This window comes from Lutra lutra, chromosome 2 (assembly GCF_902655055.1).
Source record: "Lutra lutra chromosome 2, mLutLut1.2, whole genome shotgun sequence".
NCBI lineage: Eukaryota > Metazoa > Chordata > Mammalia > Carnivora > Mustelidae > Lutra > Lutra lutra.
In genome coordinates, this window is record NC_062279.1 from 110,339,478 (window position 1) to 110,361,130 (window position 21,653).

A 21,653-nucleotide genomic window follows, 5' to 3' on the forward strand; every position below is an offset into this window, starting at 1 on the left:
GAATCTCTCTACTTAAGCCTGAAAGATAAACGTAGAGGCCTAAATATTTTGAACTGGAGGTGTTTCCTTGTAAATTTATTATAGATGTATGCCTCTCGAGAGGAATGTATATAAACTGTACATGTATACATACACACGTAATTCTCCAGAACAATTTACTGGATATGGAGACCCCCCCCCCCAAAGAAGTCATTCCAAGCTGACATACTTTCTAAATTTCTCTCTCCTTTCTTCTCTCTCTCTCTATTATTTGCTAGCAATAATGGAATCCTCTGGGTTTCAGCCAAAGAAATATCTGGGAGACAAGACCAGACTTTGCAGCCTTTTTTTTTTTCCCCTGGGAGTGGCTTTTCTTATTTTCTTTTTAGTTTCTGATGAATGACTATAATTTATTTCTACCAAATTTAAATAAGTCCTGCTGCTGCCTTGTGTGTTTAACTAGGCAGGCAGAGGGAACTGGTTTTTTTAGGAAGCAGTGACTGAGAAACCCTGGCCAGGCGACAGAGGAGGGCAGAAAGAATCCAGACCAATTTGTATGTAGTATATTTTACTCCCATGAAATAAAACACATTTTTCATATTTGCTGAAAAGTAAAACAATAATATTGTACGAAATGTTATACACAGGGTAGGTTGTACATAGCAGTTTCAGAAACATCATTGCATCCACCAGAGAAACTATTCTAAAACTGATATTCACACATTTTTTATAATAATAATATGTTAGAAACATACAGTGTGGCATTTAGTATATACATTCCTTTGCTCACAAGCGAAAAACCCTAATCGCTTCTGTATAACATGCTTTATTTTAAAGCCTAACCTTTAAAAACACTGTTGTGATAGTACTAACAACTGCTTTTTATAAAATTAATTTGACATTTCGATATATATACATCCTTTCAGTCATTTTAATGTTAACAATGCTAAACTTAAAAAATAACAAGCTTATAGTAATGTTAAAATGTCATATCCAGTCAAACATTTGTGTGTGTCCTTGCAACTGTTGGAAATACTTTTAGTGAAAGATGTCAGACATTGAGGAAATTCCTTTGAAATCAAAGGAGCTCTCTTTAATTCAGTGGTTTCCTTTTCTCTTTATATCTTCTCTTTCTCTCCCTTTCTTGAGTGCCCACGACCTTCTCGCGTAACTCCCAGTCTTTCAAGGGCAGAGCTGCCCCAGCCGGCACGGTCCTAGGATCCGGGTGCCGTGGCCGAGGCTCACACCGGCCGGTCCACCGCATACTGGCAAGCACTCAGGTTGGACGCCGGGTTCTGCACGCTGGCGTAGCCGAAGCTGGAGTGCTGCTTTGCTTTCAGTCTCAGGCTGGCCAGGCTCGAGTTACACGTGTCCCTGTAAACGTACGGAGGAGTCGGCGGCGCGTAAGGACAGGCGGGTGTCGGCACCGCGGAATTCAGCGAGGGGCTGCTCAGGTTGTTCAAGTTATTCAGGCTATTGAGGCTGGAGCCCGGGACGCCGGTCACAGCTGAGGGCACCATGCTGGACGACATGCTCATGGAGGAGATGGAATTGGGTGGGGAGAACATGCTCTGCGATGACAGGGGGTTGACGTTCATAGAGTTGAAGAAAGGAAAGCTCTTGGTGGACAGAGAGGCTGACGTGAGACCCTTGGCGGCCCAGTTGTTGTAGGAATAGCCCGGGTACATGTCGTCGTAGGGCTGCATAAGGCCGTTGAACTGCGGCCCAAAGCCATTCTTGCACAGCTCGGCCTGCTGGTTCCGCTCCCGCTTTCTCCATTTGGCCCGGCGATTTTTGAACCAAACCTGAGGGTGGAGGGTAAGGGGGCAAACAGATGCCACAGAGCGGATTAGTAAAACCTCGATCCCAGAAAGCACCAGAAGCCACCACCTCTGAAAGACAGAGACACACACGTATGTGCGCGTGCACGCACGCACACATCCCGGCCCCCCAAATTCTCCCCAACCGCCTACTGCCTCTGGGGCCCCAGCTGCCTAAGCCCTGTCCAAGCAAGAGAAGCCTGGCGGGGTGAGGCCAGAGAGCACAGGCTCTGAGCGGCACCACAAACCCCAGTCCAACACCTGGCGGCCTGTGGGCGGCTTGTTCACTAACCCAGGCCCTCTTCAGGATCCAAAACACTTACTGTAAAATAAACGCAGGGCAGGGGGGTTTTCCGCCCAACCCTTACCCAGCGGCCTTGCAAACTTGCTTCCCTTCCAAAGCCACAGACACAGTGAAGAGGACAAGGAGATCCTGGGCACCAGAGGCCCAGGCTCTCTTTCACACAGCTCCTCCCTCTTGTCTCAGAACTCCCCTGCCGCTCCCCACTGCACAGAACGTGCTTTCACAACTGGCGCCAGGCCTTGACCCCCATCCTTGCCTAGCAAAAAAAAGGTATCAAAAAGCAAAAGATCACCTTCCCTACGGCCTCATATACTCCTCGAGCTTGGCTGGCAAATCTCTGGGAACCCAAAGTGGGCCGCTCAGTAGCCTCTCCCTCCCTTTGCCCACTCCAGGCCAGGCCCCTGCGCCCGGTGGTGCTCCTGCTGGGCCCAGACCTTTTGCTCCGCTTTGCAAGCAGCCTCGTAACCCGGTCAGCCCCCACCCGCGTCCGGTGGCCCCATTGCAACCCTTCTCTCAATCCACATCGGGCCTGCCCGTCGCCACAGACTGCGGCTTTTGTGTATTGGAGCGAGGCCTGGCTCCAGATTTCAGAGCTGACACCGGTGATGTTTCACATTACACATCTCAGCCGGGCCCAGCCGCCTAATCCTCTTTTTCCCCCCTTTTTCCTTTCATTCTCAATTTCCTTTTTTATCCCCCTTCCTCTCTGCACCCGCCTGCTATAAAAAAGCACGCTTCACTCCTACTTGAAGGGACACACAGCGGGCCTGGATGGAGGCAGCCAGAGGGAGAGACAGCCCAGCATGGTAGTGACAGGGAACCTGGGAGGGACTGCAGAAAAATCGGAGGGTGTGGAGGAAAGAGGTCTTTTCCGAAGGATTCCAGAGAACCTACTGATGGTGTTTTTATCTTCGTTACTTGCAATTTCCACCCTAGGCCATCTAAACTTTGCCCAGGCAAGAAGAGTATGTGCAAGTCCCGTTCCCCTGATGCGCTGGAGAGCTAACGAAAGACTGACCTTGCGCAAAACCATGCGGCTGGAGAGCCAGAGTTCTAGCTCTGAGCAGTTAAACTAAAACCATTTTCAACTTCATCCCAGCTGTTATCCACCAGCATAGCCTCATATCCTACATAAATGCCACCCAGAGAGTGCCTTCGTTCCCTCTGCTTTGGGAAAACATTTTGGTCTTTATTTTTTTTTTTCGTTATTGTTGTACAGTGTTTTCTTCTTTCTTCTCTGCTCTAACTGGAGGCTCTATTTTTCTATCCAGAGCTTTTTTTTTTTTCCTCCCTTAACAGCAAAGCCTCTGGATCCTGCTATGTGTGTTTCTGCTTCCAGAATCCTAACACGTTTGGAGTTACCCACTGACCAGCATAAACCAGGATGTTGTTACTGGGTAATTTATTTAAGTTCACTTTTGCCAATCCATAAAGTACAGATTTGCTACAAAGGTAAGCCACCCCCACCTTTAAGGAAAAAAAAAACAAACTATTATCATTGGGAAGAAGGATATGAGTAACAATCTCCTAAGAAAAGATAAATAAACCAAACAGAAAAGTCTTTCTTTTCTTTCTAAGAGGACTAACAGGATGGTAGGTGGTGTATCAAAACTGCTTCCGTAGATCACAAAGACTAAGGGATAGGGTGTGGGAAAGAACTGAATGGCCAAAACCCCTCAAAGACTATGTAAGGAGGATGAGCCGAGTAGAGAGAGAGAAGTCAGGGGTTGGGCTGCCCGCGTTTAAGTTTCCCAAGGAGGACCAAACCTTGCATGTCTCTGACGGGTATTTCTTGTTAAAAGCGCACAGGTCGGAGCCTGTTCTCGCCTCCCGGCCTGGGAGGGATTTTATTAGCGCTCATCTGGCGACTGCAAGCCGGGAACACAATGCCCTGCACAGGGGAATGCCACGCGGCCCAGTTCGGGAGGGCTCGGGGTGCCGCTCCGGGCGCCAGCGCCAGGCCTACCGCGCGTCTCGTAAGGGGGAGCAGTAAGCTCCCCAATGGAGCCTCCGAGAGGCCTTCTGCCTCTGCAAAGGCACACCACCCGCGCCCGCCGGGGGACGCCGCCTTCCACACTCCCTCAGGGTCTACGCGGCCGGCATCTCTACAATGGCTTCCTTCCCAGCCTTCCCAGGCTCCGCGAGGGGTCCTACCCGAACTCGGGCTTCCGTAAGGTTGGTCCACACGGCGATTTCCTCGCGCGTGGACATGTCCGGGTAGCGGTTCCGCTGGAAAGTGGCCTCCAGTTCCTGCAGCTGCTGGCTGGTGAAGTGAGTGCGCTGCCGCCGTTGCCGCTTCTTCTTGGACGGGTCTTCGGTGCCCACGTCCTCATTCTTTCCCGGCTGGCTCTTATCTTTCTCTGAAAACGAAACACACAAGGGTTCCCGTCAACATGTCCACCTGCTACCCGCGAACTCCGGCTGGACCCGGCGGCAGAGGCCGGGGGAGAAATGAGCTGCCATGCAGGGGAGGAGTGTGTGCGCGGCCTCTCCGGGCCGCGGGGAGCGCTGCGACTGTAGGGTGTGCAGACGTGAGTGTGGGTGTGAGCGCCCCATCTCCTCCCCTCCCCCAGCGCCGCACGTTTTATTTACATGTTTATCTCAGAGCAAAGGCACCTTCATTTTTATAGCCTCTGCTTTCAAGTATATTTACACGCCTCTGCGCAGACACAGCAAATCTCCCCAGACACCCGCACGCGCGCCTTTTACAGAGCTCCCTCAGATCTCGATGCGGTTTCGGAAGGCCAGTAAAGGTATATTTGGGGATTCGGCCACCCACCCAAGTTCTTCTACGCTTTAGAAATACCGCTTCTTCTGCGGCGTAATTTCGGAAATACTTTTCTAACAGGCGCAGCTTCTGTTAGGGAGCTGAAAGCCGAGAGAACAGGGACAGGGTTGGGAGGTTGGGGGACGGCCTCTGACCGTCTTCGAGTGGAGATGCTGGGATTTTTGTGACCCAGGAAACCTCGGGAGGCCAGGGTGGGAATAGGGAAGAGTAGGAGAATGGCTCGCGTCGTTCGCGCCACCTCGGGCGGTCGAAGAGGAGAGAAAGGAACACGGGGCCAGAAGAATCCTGGCTCCGGAAGTTCTGCGGGAAGCAAACTAAACGACCACTCCCACCACGCCTCCCCCAGGAGGGGCCGACTTCCTTGGGGGCGAGAAGGGCCGAGTGGCAAGGGGCGGCTGGACCCGAGTATCTGCGGGGCCGCGCGGCGCCTTACCTGCGGCCTCGGGGCTGGAGGTGTCAGAGATGGTGTGCACCTCCAGCCTGTGCTTGGAAGAGTCCAGGGAGCGGGTCTGACCGGGAGCCAGGACTGAAGCCATGGCCAGTGGCTGGGGATGGTGACAGGAGGAAGACGAGGAGGTGGCCAACAGCTTGGTCCCTACTGCTCGGTGCTCCAAGTGCAGCGGGCCTTTCATGCAGTTCATGGACGAAGGAGCGCGCCGCCCTACGAGTCCCGGGTTGCCGCCCGGACGAAACCCCGTGGCCGCCGCCGCCTGCTCCGCTTTGCTCTCTAGGCGCGGAGTTTCCCCGCTGTGGCCGCCGCGGGCCAAGCCAGGGAGAACAACCCCCGCTGAGTCTTTGAACCAAGCCGCCCCCGTCTCCTTCAGAAGGCTCTAGCGAAAGGGTCCGGCAGCGGAAAGTCAGCGGGCAAACGGAGACATGGGGATGTGGGTAGGAGGGCACAGCTCGGAGCGTCTTTGGGCAGCAGGCTTCCAAGCTCCAAAGCAAAACCAGAGTGGGCAAAGACCCCTTTCTTCCTTCCCTCCCTCCCCCAAGTACCCCTCCAATAAGGAAAGCTAACGGCGTTCGCGATCTGCCCGCCCCCCGCGCGGCAGCCCTGACAGCGAAGTGTCAAGAGTGACAGGGACAGGTAGCTGATATTAGATCCCCCGCAGCGGCGGCAGCGGCTGCGGCAGCGGCGCGGGCCTCTGGGCGCACCCTCCGCTGCGCGCACACGCACACCCCCTCGGGCCGTCGAGCCCGAGCACGGACTCGCAGCAGCTCAACTCCCGGCACCTAGGCGAGCGACCGACCAGCTCTGCGGCTCCGAGCTTCCCTGTTGGCCTAACATCTTAAAACCAGAGGCGGGCTTCCTGGTGTCCAGACGTCACTTTGCCGAGGTCCTCCCAACCCTCCCCGCCTCCGCCTCCGCCTCCGCCTCCTCCTCCTCCCAGACCCTTCGCCCAGCGGGAGTGACGTGGCTCCGCACCAATCAAGAGACCCCGAGCTGCGGCGGAGGGGCAACCCTGTCTGCACCTATCAGCTGTGTGGGGCCGGGCTAATACCTCACTGCGCCCACCAAGTCTACACCGGCCGGCTCCCGGGAATTCGGCTCTGACCCCGGCCGAAGCGCTTTTAGTTCAGTCGAGGAGGTAGAGAGGCGAGGCTGGGAGTAAAAGGCTCTGGAGAAAGAAGCGGAAAGGTCGAGGGCTGAAAGGTACAAGGATCAACAAGCCTCCCCACCCTTTTCTTTTGTATCTCGCTACATCCAAGTCCAATTGAGAGATGTTTTTCTCTTCCTGGATGGAAAGGAGACATCCTACTTAAACCCAGAATATTTAAAAAACAGCAACAAATCACCTCTCCGAGCTTAAATTTTCCAAACAGCCTGTCAAGTGAATGCTGTGCTAATCTGAAGAAGCTTTGCTTTAATTGCAAAGAAGACAAAGCCCTGAGAAGGCAGGCTAATAAATTAGAAATCGAGAAGCAAATGGATCCGTCAAAAGAAAATTACCTTGACTTTAAACGAACAACTGTTTGGTGGTTCACTCTGGATTTATACAAGAATAAAAAGTCGCCTCAGATCACGTTTTCTGTAATGGTTATTAGTCCCCAGACAGAAAATACACAACAGAATAGAAACCCTAACCCAGCATTTTCAAAATGCTGAAAGCTTATCCATTCTACTTAGCGTTGATTAAGACACATATCCTAGATCTTTCAAATTACTTGTACACTGTATTAAGCTTGTCCTAACCCTACAGAGAGCCCGCTTTAAATTCGACTCTCTTGTTTACTTTATTATCAATCAGATTCAAATCCATAAAGCCTGCAGAATCAACAACCTTGAGCTAATTATATATAAAATATGCTTTAATGAATTTCTATACAATTAAGAATGTTGCCAAATAACCAATTTCAAGGATAACTTCTAAAGTTATCTAAAACTTCTTTTTCTAGGGAACTCAAGGCTGTTGAATCTTTAAAGTCCAAGCAGGCAGAAGCAGTGTGGTAGGGGCGAAGGGCAAAAGCCTAGGAGAGCACTCAGCTAGGAAAAGCAAATTCTTATTCATTTATTTTTTAAAAAGGAAAAAAAAAAACCCACACCTTTGGGGACATCCAACTCTTTACAATACTGTTTCCAAAAAACTTAAATTTCCAAATAAATTAAAGAAACACAAATGTATTGTTCAAAATAATTTTTGGAAGTTCTTTTGTCCTCTGCTTAGGTCATCAAGAGAGCAAAAACTAATCTCCTTTGGATTTTTGCACTGGTGATTGCTTTATTGTGGAGTTAGTGTTATCATCCCTGAATGTGTATTTGTTTGACATTACAGTCAATGATTTGTAACACCAGTATGAGGTATCTTCAGAAAACTCCCTCCTTGTCCTTGTTCACAGGATTGGGAAACGTATGCAGTCTGAGGCAGAGTGGATGAAACAGACTACGAACACATTTGGAACCTATATGTCTCTCCTTTGCCTGGCTCTCCCTTCCAAACCCTATCTGCAACTCCTTACCCCGTTTTAAACATGCTTGAGAGCCATCCAGAGAACCGAATGAGAATTGTTCTTCAGTCTCTCTCCAGAAGAATCATCCCACTTTAAGAAAAATATAGCTGCAAGGAGGAATTTTCTTTATAGTAAGGTTTAAATCGGCATTTCTGGTTTTAACCTTTTATTCCAGTTCACCCCATTTCAAGCATACACACACCTGCTCAGTTCAGAACACATCCCCATGTGACAGGTCTGCATTAGCTAAGGCTCATACATCCAGCTATATTAGGTCCTGCAATCTTATCACTAAATTATACATATTACACCAGCAGCCTGTTGGTAAAGAAGGTTAAATTAATTTACATTCTGCTCATTATCTGGTGCTTAAATGACGCATTTTATCCCAGAGATTTGGCGGAGAATCTCCTCAGACCCCACAGCGTTTCACCGAAGACAATGCTCTTACATTTGTAGTGGTTTTTAATCTGATAAGACTCTAATTTGCTTAAGTCTTTTAAATAAGGGTTTTAAATGTTTCTAGCCATTTTCTTATTGAATTTCCTCTGATTCCCCCAAGATCATAAAGTATATGTGTAAAGTAAATATTTCCTCCCATTGCACTGCCAGCCGATGACCTATAACTAAGTCAATATGAATCCAGCTCTTTTCTGCCCAATGTGTTTACTAATCATATTCCAGTTTCTTCTTTTTAAACCTCAGCATAGCTGCGATCCCCAAAATACCAAACCCATAAGGCTTCATTTCATGAGGAAACTCCATTGCATGAAAGAACGAAAAACTCCCCACCATAATGAGCATACTTTCTTTCTTAGTATTGGTTTCTTTGAGAGTCAAACCCCGGAGTTGCAATTTTTGGCGGAGGCTCTTGGTGTTTCTCAAAACTCCTTACTCAGGAGAGCTGAGAAGCTCCACAGAGCGATATTGATATTGAAGCTCATCTCTCATTAAATCTACAGAATTTTAAATTCTGTGGCTCTGTTGACTAACAGAACTCACATCATGGGCAAATACACATATGAAAGACCTAGTCTCCAAATCAGCTTCCAAAGTGGTTGAAAAACTCAAGGGCAAGTGACAGCTCCTCATAGTACCAAATTGTGGGAGATATTGGAAGTACTGGTGATCTCCAGGCAGCCTAAAAGCCTAAAGAGTTGAAGAATCTTAAATTGTATCTATCCATTGCAAAGTCAAGTAGAAAATAAAGACAATTATCTGGAGATCTCTGGTTAAAGTAAGAACATAACCATATCTAACAATCAATCAATCATCTATCTAGATATGCACATACATAATATATAATGCCTCCCCGCAACCATCGACTTAGCTGGAAAGACATTTCTTTGCAGTTTTCCAGAGTTTCAACTCTCTCCGGATGTCCTAATCACTTCACACTTGGCGAGTCTGGCTGACTCCCTTCTCAGGCCCAACAGAATCCATTCCATGGATGGTGGGAATACGCCAACATGAAACGTCTAGATGGCAAAAACCAACTAGGAGGAAACCAAGAAACACTTTTCGATGGGAACAGTGGTGGTGGTGGTGGGCAACTTTGGAGACTTAATCTACAAAAAACTTGTGAGTGCACAGATATTGGTAGTACAGACAAGGAAGGGGTTGAAAGTAATCCTTTGTATTTTGCAGGTTGAGCACTAGCCTTGCTCCCCACGCACCCATTCTTCTTTGACTGGTTCTAGAAATTTCTAAGATTTCCTAGACTCCGTCACAGAAATTTCCAATCCAGAAAAAAAATCAGGATGCTCAGTTCAGGGAAACTGGAGGTGCTGCTGTAAGGCCTCCATGGAAGGAAGCCCAGTGCAGGTTTGAGTTTTCAAATCAAAAGATATTCAAGAATTCTCAGTTGGGTTTTCTTGCTTATTCTTTCAAGACAAGACCCTTGAGGAGGGAAATGTGTGACACAGGGTCAGGCATGTTTTGAGCTGCTGGTATTTGCCACCGATTACCAGTCTTAAGGTCTTATTTAATTTCACACTCTTTAGTGGTAGTTGCACAAAGCCTGGTTGGCCCTTGCGGCAAAATTGGTTGGACTGCGGGGCCAAACTCTAGTGCAGTGGCCCAAGTATGGACTGATATCCAACCAATTGAGCCACAACTTTCGGGGAAAAAATCTGTCCTCAAAGCTCACATGCCAGATGGCTCAATTAGGTGTCTCCTTTGGCTGTTAGATCATATAGGGGTGGGGGTCTTGCTCTGGTTCAGGCCAGCTCAAGGCCTTGGCCCACCCAGAGTCAGGTCAGAGTCCCGTGAAGGGCATGATTGTGTGTGAGTGCGCATGTGGTGTAAGGCACAGAGGTCAGATGGAGACCTTGCCCCCTGCCCAAGAAGTGGCCTTTCCTCCCCTCCTACTTCTGCCTGCCCTTTCTTCACACACAAATAGAGCTGGAAAGACCCTTTAGTTGCACCTCCGCCCCACCCACTCCAGCCACAAAGTGGAAACACCCAGAAATTAAAAACTTTACTGTGACTGATCCCCTTCCCCAGACCATTCTCTAAATGGATTAAAAAAGTGCTGGTTTGTGAAAAGGGGCAGATTCTTTTCTGAATCATAAATCTGTGCATGTACTGAGCAACACCCACATTCTCTGGGTCCCTGCAAATGGCATCCATATTTTTTTAGTCTCACACACTCAGTCACTTAAGGTTTGGAGTAACTGGCTGGGGGTGCTTGGGGTGGCAGGGGGAGGTACCCCCACAATGGTGCCTGAAGAGAAAAGCAAGGATTAGTCGAGGCAGGATGGGTGGGGGGCATGCCTCTGAAACCATGAAACCCACGTGCTAATGCCTTTTCACATTAGTTTGTTAACTCTGCAGCTTTATTAGGCCATCATTTAATCTTAGAAAACAGCTAGCTGTGTAAAGTCAAATAAAGGGAAGGGTATAAATTTGTGTAAGCCGAAGGGGAAAGATAGGGTTAGAGAGAGAGAGAGAGAGAGAGAGAGAGCGGTAAAAGAAAATGAGATAGACATTAATATCCAGGTCCAGAGAGGAGAACTGGCGAGGGACTGGCTAAAGTCACTTTTAAAAACTGGATTAAAACGTGCCTCTTTTCCTCTTTTCTGTGTTTCTCCCCTCTAGCTCTTGTCCGTCTCCTTTTTCTATTTCTCTTGCTCTCCCTTCTTTCTGTCTTCCCTCTCCCAGACATGCTGGTAGCTAACATTCAGCATTAGTTGTCATGGTGACCATAAATCACATAAATCCAAAAATACCCACCTATAATCTGAGATGAAGCTTTTATTTCCCTAGTGAAATAATATTTTAAAAGCTGTCAGCTGACAAAAAAAAAAAAAAAAAAAAGGAACCCACCTCATCGTAGTAACCCAAGTAATATATTACTTCTAAAGGTTTAAATTAAAATGTCAGCCTCTTAAAAACATGCTGCGAGAATTTTGGGCACTCTTCCTGTCAGATTCTTACAATGAAGTTGACTCCACCACTCCTGATCACTCTTTAACACACATACACCATTTTGCTGCTCATTTTCCTTCTATTAGTTTCTTTCCTCCCCTCCCACCTATCTTAGTCTGTCCAGACTCTGCCTTAGCTTGTAAAAGAAAGGAGTCTCCACCTGGATCAGAAAGAGGTTGAATCCTCTGCCGGAGCCTTTTGAGGACCTCCTGTGTTCGTCCTTTCATCAATTACTTCCCCAAACGAAAGATGGGGTTTGGGGGAAGAAAAGGTTATCGTCAGGATCCAAATGGGGGTGACTCCGTAGAGGAACTGAGAAGAAAGAAATGCAGAGAGGGGGACTAGGGGTGTGGGGGCAGGGGCAGACAGAGTGGTGAACTGACCTGGACGACCAGTTTCTGCGGTTAAGTCTAGCCTAGGAAAGGTACCTATATTCTCTCACTCCTGCCTTTTTCCTCCTAAGAGCAAACTTTCCTATTTGGAGACCCCGGTGGGGGAGGGGGGTGACGGCCACAGTTGGGCCTTTTGTCTTCTACCTTGGGCTTGTTGTCTTTTGCCTATCTTTGGATTACAGGGTATTCGCCTAGATGAAGAGCCATTAATTACCCATTCAGTCAATATTAGGAAGACGACAAAGCTTTTTACATAGGATTAAGAAGACATCAGATTGTTCCATTAGTATATTCCTGCTCACGAATAAGCTTTCGTTATACATTTCCTTTTCCCTCCCGAGTCGCTCTAACAACTGCTGCATATATTAACAGCGGGCGGTGAGAAATAACAGCCCAACCAGCCTCGAGAAAAACTTTGAGCGCGCCTGGTGTCGGTAGCAAGGTACACGACGACCTCTAAAGCCTACCTCTGCAGGCGGGGATCCGCAGGGACTGCCTACCTATTGCACAACTGGTACAATTTCCCCCGACGGGGAAAAAACCCACAAAACGCAGAGGCAGCGTCTACCAATAAGCTAGAGTTGGCGCGGGGTGGGGTGGGGTGGGGCGGTAGTAAAGAAAATGGAAATCTCTTCTCCTTAACCCTGTTCCCCTCTCTGGTGTTTCTGCCTCAGACTTCATGCCCCTTCTGCTTGCCCCTGTCGCTTGCTCGGGCCTCACCTCTAAGAGCCCTGGACCCTCTGAACATCCCCCTTCTTTCAGACCACGCTCCGGCCCGGGGCACTGCAGCCTGTCCCACCATTTCGCGTTTCTCTAGAGATGATCCGGACTGCGCTCTCGCTTGGATCCTTGTTAGCATGAAAGCGGCTTCACGATGGCGAAGGGAAACCGGCTTATTTGCTTTCAGGGGGTACATTAGGAATCCAAGTAGTATGTGCTCGGCAAACATTTGCTGACTGAATGAATGCAGGCTTTGCGGCCGCCGAGGCGGCGGGGGTTAGCCCGGGTCCTCTGAAGAAGACTGGGATCTAGCTGCTTGCTGAGGGTGTGTGTGTGCAGCTGGGGGCGCCCCAAGGGGCCTTGGAATCCCCCTCCCAAGGGAAGGAGGTCTGAACACACCAGAGACTTGGGTGAGACTCTTGGCAGCATCCACTGAGCCAAAGCTATTTAAAAATTAATGGCGTCCCTTGGGGAAGGCCCGGCCAAGGTATTCGCGGAAGCTGGGCGCCGGGACCTTGGGGCGGCAGCTCTGTCCGATTTCAGCCCGCAAGCCAGAGCCACCGCCCCGAAACTTTAAGGGTTACTGACAGGGGAGGATCACTCCCTCCCCTTCCTTAAAGTCAAGAGCACTTTTCGACTTCAGCAAGGAGGCTTCTTTCCACCCAAAGCAAGAAGTCAAGGATCTCCCTTCCTTGACTCCTAGGGGACGTTCTCAGCAGACTCCCGCCCCTTCTTTCTGGGGGTACAGTTTAACTTGCCAACTCTCCCTCCCTCCACCTGGGTGCCTAGCCATTCCTCTTTCAACCCTCTCTCCACCCCCCTGGCCTTAAGGGTCTCCAGCAGACCTCATGCCTCCTCTAGTTTCAGGGTTCCAGCCAGGCTGTGGGTCAGCCCAATGGCTATCAAGTGGACAAGGTTTCCCTTGGGAAGGAAGGCAGAGTTGGGGCCTTCCAGAGGTTAACCTTGTCTACTTAGAGACCGTTTTCAGTCTTCAACGAGGACACACTGGTTTTGGGGGGTTGAGGAGAGGGTTGTGCCAATATAAAGTGTCATGATTCCTTTTGAAAACTGCCTGTCATTGCAAACATTTTTTTCTTTTTGAAAGCAAAAAACAAAACAAAACTTATAAAAAAATAAAGGAGAAAACTTTTTTCTTTTAAAAGCAGGTTGTGTCCAGGAGTTTGCTTATCACATAAGTTAAACTTAACCTGTATTCAGTAGAGGGGACTCTGGCAACCTCCTTGTGAGGCACTGTAGTTTTGGCTATTCGTGTGTGACTTTTTTTTTTTTTTTTTTTTGGTCTACCACATCCCTAAAAGCCAATAAAATCAAGTTTTTCGGCATTTCTCCCTATCACATGCCTCTTCTTAATTAATGGTATTAAACATGTTTAGGCAGCAATTTCCCTCTTTGGTCCAAAAGGCAGAAAACAGATTGTTGCCAGTGTAGAGCCTTTCATTTGCACTAAAATAATCCTGGCCTGAAAGTAATGGTTAAGAAAACAATCGTTCACTATTTCTAGTTCTTTATTTACCTGCTAATTATCAAAAGTGGATGCCCAGTGGCCCGAGTGGGAACTGTGACAGAAGCAGAAAAGAGCAGCTTTCCACAGCTTCTTGCCCACCTAGGGCCCCCCCCCCATCCCATTTCAAGCCTCTCCTCCAACAGGCCCTACCTCCCTAGTTTAGATGGAGACCACCTGTCCTCAGAAACCATGCCTGGGCTCTAGAAGCCCTGGGTTGGGGTGGGGATAGAAGACATTCTGTATCATTCCCGCTCCCATTGCATCGGAAAACATCAGTCTCAGCTTGGGGGCTGCCAGCCCACCCTATGCAAAGTGAAATTGGGGAGCTCCCCCAGTCTGGCCAGAGCCAGGACTGAACCTGCACAAAATATTTCCCTGAGGGGAGACATTGCTGTTCTTGATTTTTAACCATATCCCAAACATACTTCGGTCTAATAATTTATTTTTACGACCGATTATCAAACAGAGGAAGAATTTAACACAATCTTAATGACAGAAATCACCTGACGTTATCTCTGCATGGCCCCATTTAACCTCATGGGGTTAATCCCGGACAAGTGAGCGTTTAACTGGCCCAGCAGGAGGACTCCCGATATTGTGGTGTCGGGAGTGCTCTGCTCCAGACCACTTTAGAAGTTTTATTTAGACAAATGATAATTTTCTCAGATTTACTGGGAAGCCCGAATGCAGGGCCTTTGTTTTCTTCTTAGTAATATGGTTTGTTTACTTGACGGGGGGGGGGGGGGGGGGTGTCCCAATTCGGCCCTCTCTGGCACACATTACATTTGTATCCTTACACTTTAATACGGAAAGAGGGGGTTAGGGGCTGAGGGTGATGGGGAGCTTTATCTCCTCACACTATCAAAGGTCAACAACTCCCTAAGTCTAGGCACTTATTATTATAGTAACCTGGAAAATCCGGAGAATAGCAGAACAGTTAAGTTTAAGTTTCTCATGAATTCTAAGGGAAAGCTTGTCCCCTCATACACACACACACACACACACACACACACACACACACACAACTAAAGGGTAAGTTTCAGTCCAGCAAAGGTCTGTGCAGTGGGTTGGAGACGTTTTAACTTTTACACAAGCCTGCAGACTTTGAGCAGCAGTGTCCCTTGACTCGTCCACAATGAAACCAGCTAATTCAGCAACGACACCACCAAGACCCGAGGCCTTACAACCTGCACAACAGGTAAGTTCGCGTCGACAGGGGCACACACTTCAGCACACCGTTGACTGCTGCGCACAGTCTCTGCCCTCAGGCTCAGCGGGGCTCCAGTGAGCTCTTCCACCCCTCGGCCAGGCGAATCTTTGCCAACACAAGCCTCCGGTGCTTGCCTTCCGCGGTAAACCCCGCACCCACAAGCCTGGGCGGGGCTCTGCTAAGAGCCGCAGGGGCGGGGTGGACCCTTGGTGGTGCTGCACGCAGTGGGACATGGCCGGCGACAGAGGTCGCTGTTGGACTACTTTTCCGCGCCAGCTCGAGGCACAGAAGTAGGTTGGGGTGTGGGCAGGAGATCCTGCCGCAAGGAGAAAGCGAGAAAGAGCAAGAGGGAAGGTGTTGGGTCTCAGGAGTGCAGTATAATTTTGGGAAAGGAATTAACGTCCCTGGGACGGCTATTTCCCGTCCCACCCAGAGTCCAAGTGTCTAAGTCAAGGAGCAGGCACGCCAAGTCTGGCGGCCTCGCCTGCGTGCGCCTTACCCGAAGCCTTAGAGGCCCGGAGGCGGGTGCCCTGCGCGCGGCCTGCGCTTCGCTCCCGGCCTTACCAGTGGCGCCGGGATGCTGCCGCGGGAAGAGCTTGCTGCTGGCTGCCTCTTTCCGGCTCTCGGGAGAGTCTGTGAACTCGACCTTTTTGATTTCGGAGTCTTTGGAGAAGAGGCATTCAACGGCCGCCGGCTGCACGCCTGGGCCACGCGCGCCCGCCCCACAAGCGGGTAGAGAGACGCCCGGGACCGCCGCGGAAAGAAGCGGGGTTGTGGGGAGGTGGGGCAGGAGCAGGACGAAGAAGAGAAAGAGGGACAAAGAGCAAAGACCCAGTTAGAGGAAAGGGCAGAGGGCACTCCCGTCTCCCGGACCCTCTGACAACCCAGCGCAGGGTAGCGTACAGTTTTCCGCGCCTCCCTGGGGCTTCCAGCGGCTCCCTCCGGGAGAAGTAGGCCCCGGGCGTCGGGACGCGGCGAGCGGCTCCCTCCCTATCCGCAGCAGCCCCTCACCCCCATACTCCGGGAGAGGCCACCGGCGTCCCGGTTCTGATTCCCTTTCTGTCCCGGCCTGCCCCTCCTGGAAGAGCCCCTAGCCGCTGTCTCGCCAAGCGGCCAGTGCCCTCTCGCCGCCCTCGCGCGATGCGGTCTCCCGTCGGGTGCCCAGGGCAGGAGGAGCGACTCTTACCTAATTGCACACACGCCGACACTAGTTTGCGGCAGTTGGTCTCCATTCCCCGTTATCTGCAAAATAAAGGAGGAGGGCGGTGAGAAGCGGCGGTCGCCAAGCGTGCCGGGCTCCGTGGAGCGAGGCTACCTGTGGGGCGGACAACCTCAAATTCGCTGTTAAGTGCCCACTCGGTGCTGGGTTTCAGGCGTGTTTCTCTGACCTGACAGCCTCTGGCTGCCCAGCCTCAGCCCTACCCTAGCCCCTGGCCCAAGACATCTGGACGGACCTGAGGGGGACCTCGCCCTCCAGAGTTTCGGTGAATGGGCCCAGGCCCTCTTGAGGGATAAATCCATCGTGTTCTGGGGGACTTTGGCTGTGGAGCTACTTACAAGATGTTTGTATCAGGCCTTAAGAGCCCTTCGGAACACGGGGCGAAATTTAGATAAAAATTTGGGGGTGAGTGAAGAGGACTTGCCCCTTGAGGAAGTTGTGTGGAAGGCCACCTTTAAGCACGGCGCTTTCCGTGAGTAGGAGCTCAGTGAACCTTTGTAGAATCTCAGCGTCAACTTGTAACTGTCCTATACAACAGGCTGTCCTCGATTTTCTGTAATTCTGAAATGAACGGGACTCTAAGGTTCTTTGCCTAGGGTGCTCCAGGAGCCAGCTGGCTTCGGGCCTCTCATCCGTCAGGAGCCACTTTTCCATATTTAGCCACACTTTTCCCTGGAGATACTTACCCGGCCATTTATTTACCCTAAAGTAAGATTTAAGATCGCAGAGGAGGGAAACGGTGGTGGACTGAGTGAGACAGAGGGGAACAGGGCAAAAGTCCAGAGGGTTTTCTTTCCACCAAGGACGTAGAAATAACTCGTAGAGAACGGCTCCCCCGATTCTCCCCGGAGAACCAAATCTTTTTCAAATTTCCAACCACAGCGCAGCGAGCCAAGCCTTTAACGCGCGCCCCCTTTCCCGCCACAGGCAAACCGGGAGAGGTGGGTGGCGAGAGACCCTGTCCGGGTGGGTAGAAGAGCCACGGCTGCTTTAAAGACCGAAGAAAAGAAAGAAGGTCTCGGGCTCCCCAGGCCCTTCGGATCTCGGCGTCTGCCTCTCTTCAAACTAACCAGGGTACGCCGGCGGCGGGAGGGCCCCCTTCGCTCGGGTCCGGGGCTAAGGGTAGGAGCGGGCGTTGCCCCTTTGGCCCAAGTGCTGAGGCGGGGCAGGGAGCTGCCGGTCTGGCTCTAGTCTGGGTCGTATTTCCCGGCTCCTCGGCCTCTCCTGGAACGAGCCGGGCCTCGGGGGCCTCTGGCCAAGGTCGTGGCTTAGAGGAGGGGCTGCCCAGCGCGGCGGCGTGGGGATCCAGGGGTTCCCCGCACCCGCTATCTGGGACGTGGGCGGGGGCTCTGCGGATCCTTGCAGGCCCGGGGGCCCAGAAGTAGCAGTTTGGCGGCTCCAGATTTAGTGATTCTGCAGTAAAATCACAGGATTAGTCCCTGATTGAGATGTCTGTTCGTGAGATATTACAAAATTCATTATCACAGCTTTCTACTAACTCGATATGAAGTAACACAGATGGGATTTTATTAGTCCAGACTTCAAATGTTTACTTATGATAATTTCAGGGGAAATTTGCATGTCATCATCAATTCGATAATCTTTTTTTTTTTTTTTAACATCTGAACTGGCTGCATTATTAACGGGTAGCCGAAGCATTGCAGATGGTAACTGCAAATCGTTTTTATTTATTTTTTTAAGGAATGAAATATACAAAAGAAAAAGATGGGGTCGCTCAGTGTAAAGTCAGTCAATTATTACACATTCTCCCCCCACTCCCAAGCTTCAGTGCTGAAGACCAAACAAAGCAATACAAAACAAATCTTCAAGAACTCTGTTCTAAGGACTGAAAAGAAGGTCAAGGCGTATTCCTTAGCTCACTCCTAAGTGTCCTTGTGACTTGGGGATTTATTTTGCAGTCAAAATGAGCCATGAGACCTGCATTATTTATTTATTTATTTTGCTTCATGTAATTACCAGGCCTACTAGATGAATTGAACCTGACTAACTAGGGAAGATAATTTTTAAAAATAACCTCCAATTCCCGCTTGCTGATCCTTAAACCTGCCCTGTCAAGGAAGACAAGTCTTACTAGACAAATTTGGCTGTAGGATTTAGGGACTGGCTTCCACCGCTAATCTCACAAATTAAGATGCACAACTTTTTTTTGATGGGAAGTTGTTCTCACCCCAAAAGTTCATGTCCTGGTTTTAATGTTTATGTCAGGCAATCTTGTTTTGGCCAAGTTGAGTTTTCTATTGTGAGTGTGCTAAAAAGCACCACATAGTTAACGAAGCACACTGAAGACACTGGCCAAGGCAGGCAGTAAAGCCATAAGAAATAAAACAATTTTCTTAAAAATAATTTCTGATTGTTGTAAGTAGAAGTTGCAGGATAAAATACAGTTCTAATAATTCCAAATCCTTTCACGATTCTCCCCTTTCCATTTATTTTGTTACCCCATAACAAAATCTTTAATGGAAAGTTTAAAAATAAACAGCACAAGAACATATGTTTTAAATGAACTAAATTGGTGAGATTAGCCAGTAAATTAATTTGCAGTGGGTAATCATTTAAGGAAATTAAAATACTGCTTAACACAGTTCTGTATTTTACCAGTTTAAGCCTTCTTTTAAACCAATTAATATTGATGCTTTAGGAACACTTGAAGACAAACATGCTCAACTTGAGGAACAAAGCACCTGAATAATTTAAGTGGAGTTTTGCTGAGGTAAAGTAAAACATTCCATAAATGAAGTAGCTATTTAATTTTTAGGGAATGTTTGATTATTAAAATCTTGTATGCTTATTTTATGTTACACCAATAAAAATCTTCAATCTATTTTACTTATGTGCTTTGTTTCCTTGACATAATTGGTATTTGAATTTTAGATAAATTTCTCCCCAAATTATATTAAAACCATGTTTAATTCTTATTACTGGCCAAAAAGTGCATGGGAATCTCTTTAAATCAGATAATTTTTTTCACACAAATATTTTAGAATGTATGAGTGACTGTTTTATTTTAATTCATAATAGTAAAAGTTTTTTTTTCATTTAGTTTACTTTAGTAAGACATAATACTCACCCACAAAAAAATAGTAAATAACATATTACCCTATGATTTCTAAATTACTTAGGAAAGTAAAGTCACTGAATTGGAATTAAAAGAGAACCGTATGTCCCAGCTTTAGAAACATAATTTTTTTCTTACTCGACACTTGGAAAAATAGTCCTCTCCTCTTTACCATTTAAAACCTATCTCCTCAAGTGCAAGATTGGAGTTGACTGGTGATCAATTTAAAGGATTTATAATCCGAAGTAATTGTGTGAGCGTGGCATCCAGGCCTGGCTTCCAGGTAATTCGCTTGGGCCTGAGAGGTCACTAACTGCCTGTTAAGATGGAATCTTTTTTCCAATTGGTAACAATGGGAAGGGGGCTAATCTTCCAGTAGCTGAAACTTTGTACCCGGCCCTTTATCTTGAGAATGCTAATCCTCAGCCTGAGGATTTGTCCCCGCAGTGTTGGCACCGAGATTTAAGGGAAGATACTTCGTTTTAAATGCCAGCCGTGGTCTTGCTCTCCACTCGACTTCGGCAACCCCATAGATTGTAGTGTCAGCGACTGGGGACAAGAGGAACGGGGCTTTGCAAGGTCTGTTTGCCAACTGAGTTACCTCGGGGGGTGGGGGGAAGGCAGCCCCAAGAACCACAAATCACCTACGGTGAAGATTCTCCAAAGTGGAACAAATTTCCAAACTCGCATTATCTCACACCCCTGCAGAAGAGACGGCCTCCACTTACCGGCTACCGGGAGAGAGCTGCTGTCTCTGCGTCCCACCGCTTTCCGGGGAGATTTCCAGCGAGCCGAGGCGCAGGCTGCACCGCAAGCGCCTGAAAACCGAGCTCGAGAGGACTGCGGGGCTCCCGAGGGTGCCAAGTTCCGAGGGAGTCCACGGGTGCGCGGTGGCCGCAGGAATCTAGCCGTCACTGGCAGTTTCTTTCTGCTCCTCTCCAGCTTTCTCGCTGTCTCGCACTCTCTCTCCCCTCCCTCGCTCTCATCCCTCTCTCTTGCCTCAGCTCGGTCTCCGTGTGGGGAGCGACGTGACGTCAGCAGAGATTCCACCAAACTCCACTGCACAGTGGCGGGCGGGCGGGCAGCCGAGCCCGGCAGCGCGGCGGGCGTTCAAGGAGCGAGCAAAGCGTTCGGGCGAGCGCGGGGGGGAGCGGGCAGGGGCGAAGGGAAGCGAGCCAGGGCAGGGAGGTGAGGCCGCCAGGCCGGAGAGTCGGGAGCCGGAGGAAAAGCCCCGAGAGCGAAAGAGGGGCAGGGAGCCGGGCAGGGCTCTGAGACAGGAGCAGAGGAGCAGCAGGCACAGGCAATCCCACTGTGGAAAGGAGGACAGGAGGGGAGGATGGGATGGAGGAAAAAGGAATCTGTGCGGGACCGGGAGCTCAAAGAATCCCAGGGGGAGGACTGGGGCGTCCGGGAGACGGGAAGGTACTCCTGTGGAGCAAACCAGGACGGAGAATAAGGAAGGGACAGGGAAAGTGGCCCAAGAAATGGAACAAAGGACAGAGTGCATGTGCATGGGTTAGTTTGGGGCGAGGCATGTGGGGTGTGAGTATGAGAGTGCCTGTATGTGACCTTCTTGCAGGCCTGCAGGATTGAGAGAAGAGGTCACGGAAACGAGGGATGGCGGAGTGGGGGTGGTGGGGACGTAAGGGGCGCACAGGAGGCTGGAGCGAAAGTAGGCGGAGTGGGGGTGAGAGAGGATGACTGAAGAGAAATCTGGAAAAGTGGGGCGGGCGGGGGGAGGGTGGGGAAGAGGGTCGGGAGGGCGACAGCTGGGGGCGAGCGAGACTAGTTAACCAAAGAAGGCCGAGATGTCTGGCCCAGCACTGCCTGCCCGGACACCGCGCGCGAGGTCAAGGCGGGTGGACCAAGCACGCTGTCCCTGCGCAGGTGGGAACGGTCGCGCACTGACCAGCGTACACGAAAGGATTGCGCTGGGCAAGGCTTGGGCGCTCATAGAGTCTAGAATTTCCTCTGCTGTACCTACACTCAACAAGTTCACCCCGGGTCACGGATATCTCATTTTTTAAAATGACGAGGTTAAGGTTCCTGGCGAGCATGGTATTAAATTGCAAAGGATGGTGGTGGGGGTGGGAAGGGAAGCTACCTTCAAACCCACATTTGCTCCTGAAAATCGATGAGCACGTGAAGTTAGAGGAGTCATTTTCATTCGAAAAGTGTGCCTTACTTCTAAACCCCGATTTTCCGATTTCTTCACCAGAGCAAGGGCGTGTACTTTGGTAGC

The 21,653-nt window shown here is 49.6% G+C and overlaps 1 protein-coding gene across 3 annotated transcripts; it reads right to left on the reverse strand.

Moving 5' to 3' along the window:
• Positions 1 to 530: 530 nt before the first annotated feature.
• On the reverse strand, positions 531 to 20,393 carry PITX2 (paired like homeodomain 2). 3 transcript variants are annotated; one of them, XM_047718221.1, is made up of 5 exons: positions 20,140 to 20,393; positions 16,303 to 16,358; positions 15,681 to 15,818; positions 4,258 to 4,463; positions 531 to 1,784 (listed from the first exon to the last, which is right to left on the reverse strand). In XM_047718221.1, exons 2-5 carry the CDS (start codon positions 16,346 to 16,348, stop codon positions 1,221 to 1,223), a joined length of 954 nt encoding a protein of 317 aa, XP_047574177.1. In that variant the 5' UTR covers positions 16,349 to 16,358; positions 20,140 to 20,393; the 3' UTR covers positions 531 to 1,220. The 3 variants fall into 3 exon arrangements, with proteins under 3 accessions (XP_047574177.1, XP_047574178.1, XP_047574176.1); XM_047718222.1 differs by lacking the exon at positions 15,681 to 15,818 and having other exon boundaries at positions 20,140 to 20,392; XM_047718220.1 differs by lacking the exons at positions 15,681 to 15,818; positions 16,303 to 16,358; positions 20,140 to 20,393 and adding an exon at positions 5,325 to 6,512.
• Positions 20,394 to 21,653: the final 1,260 nt, after the last annotated feature.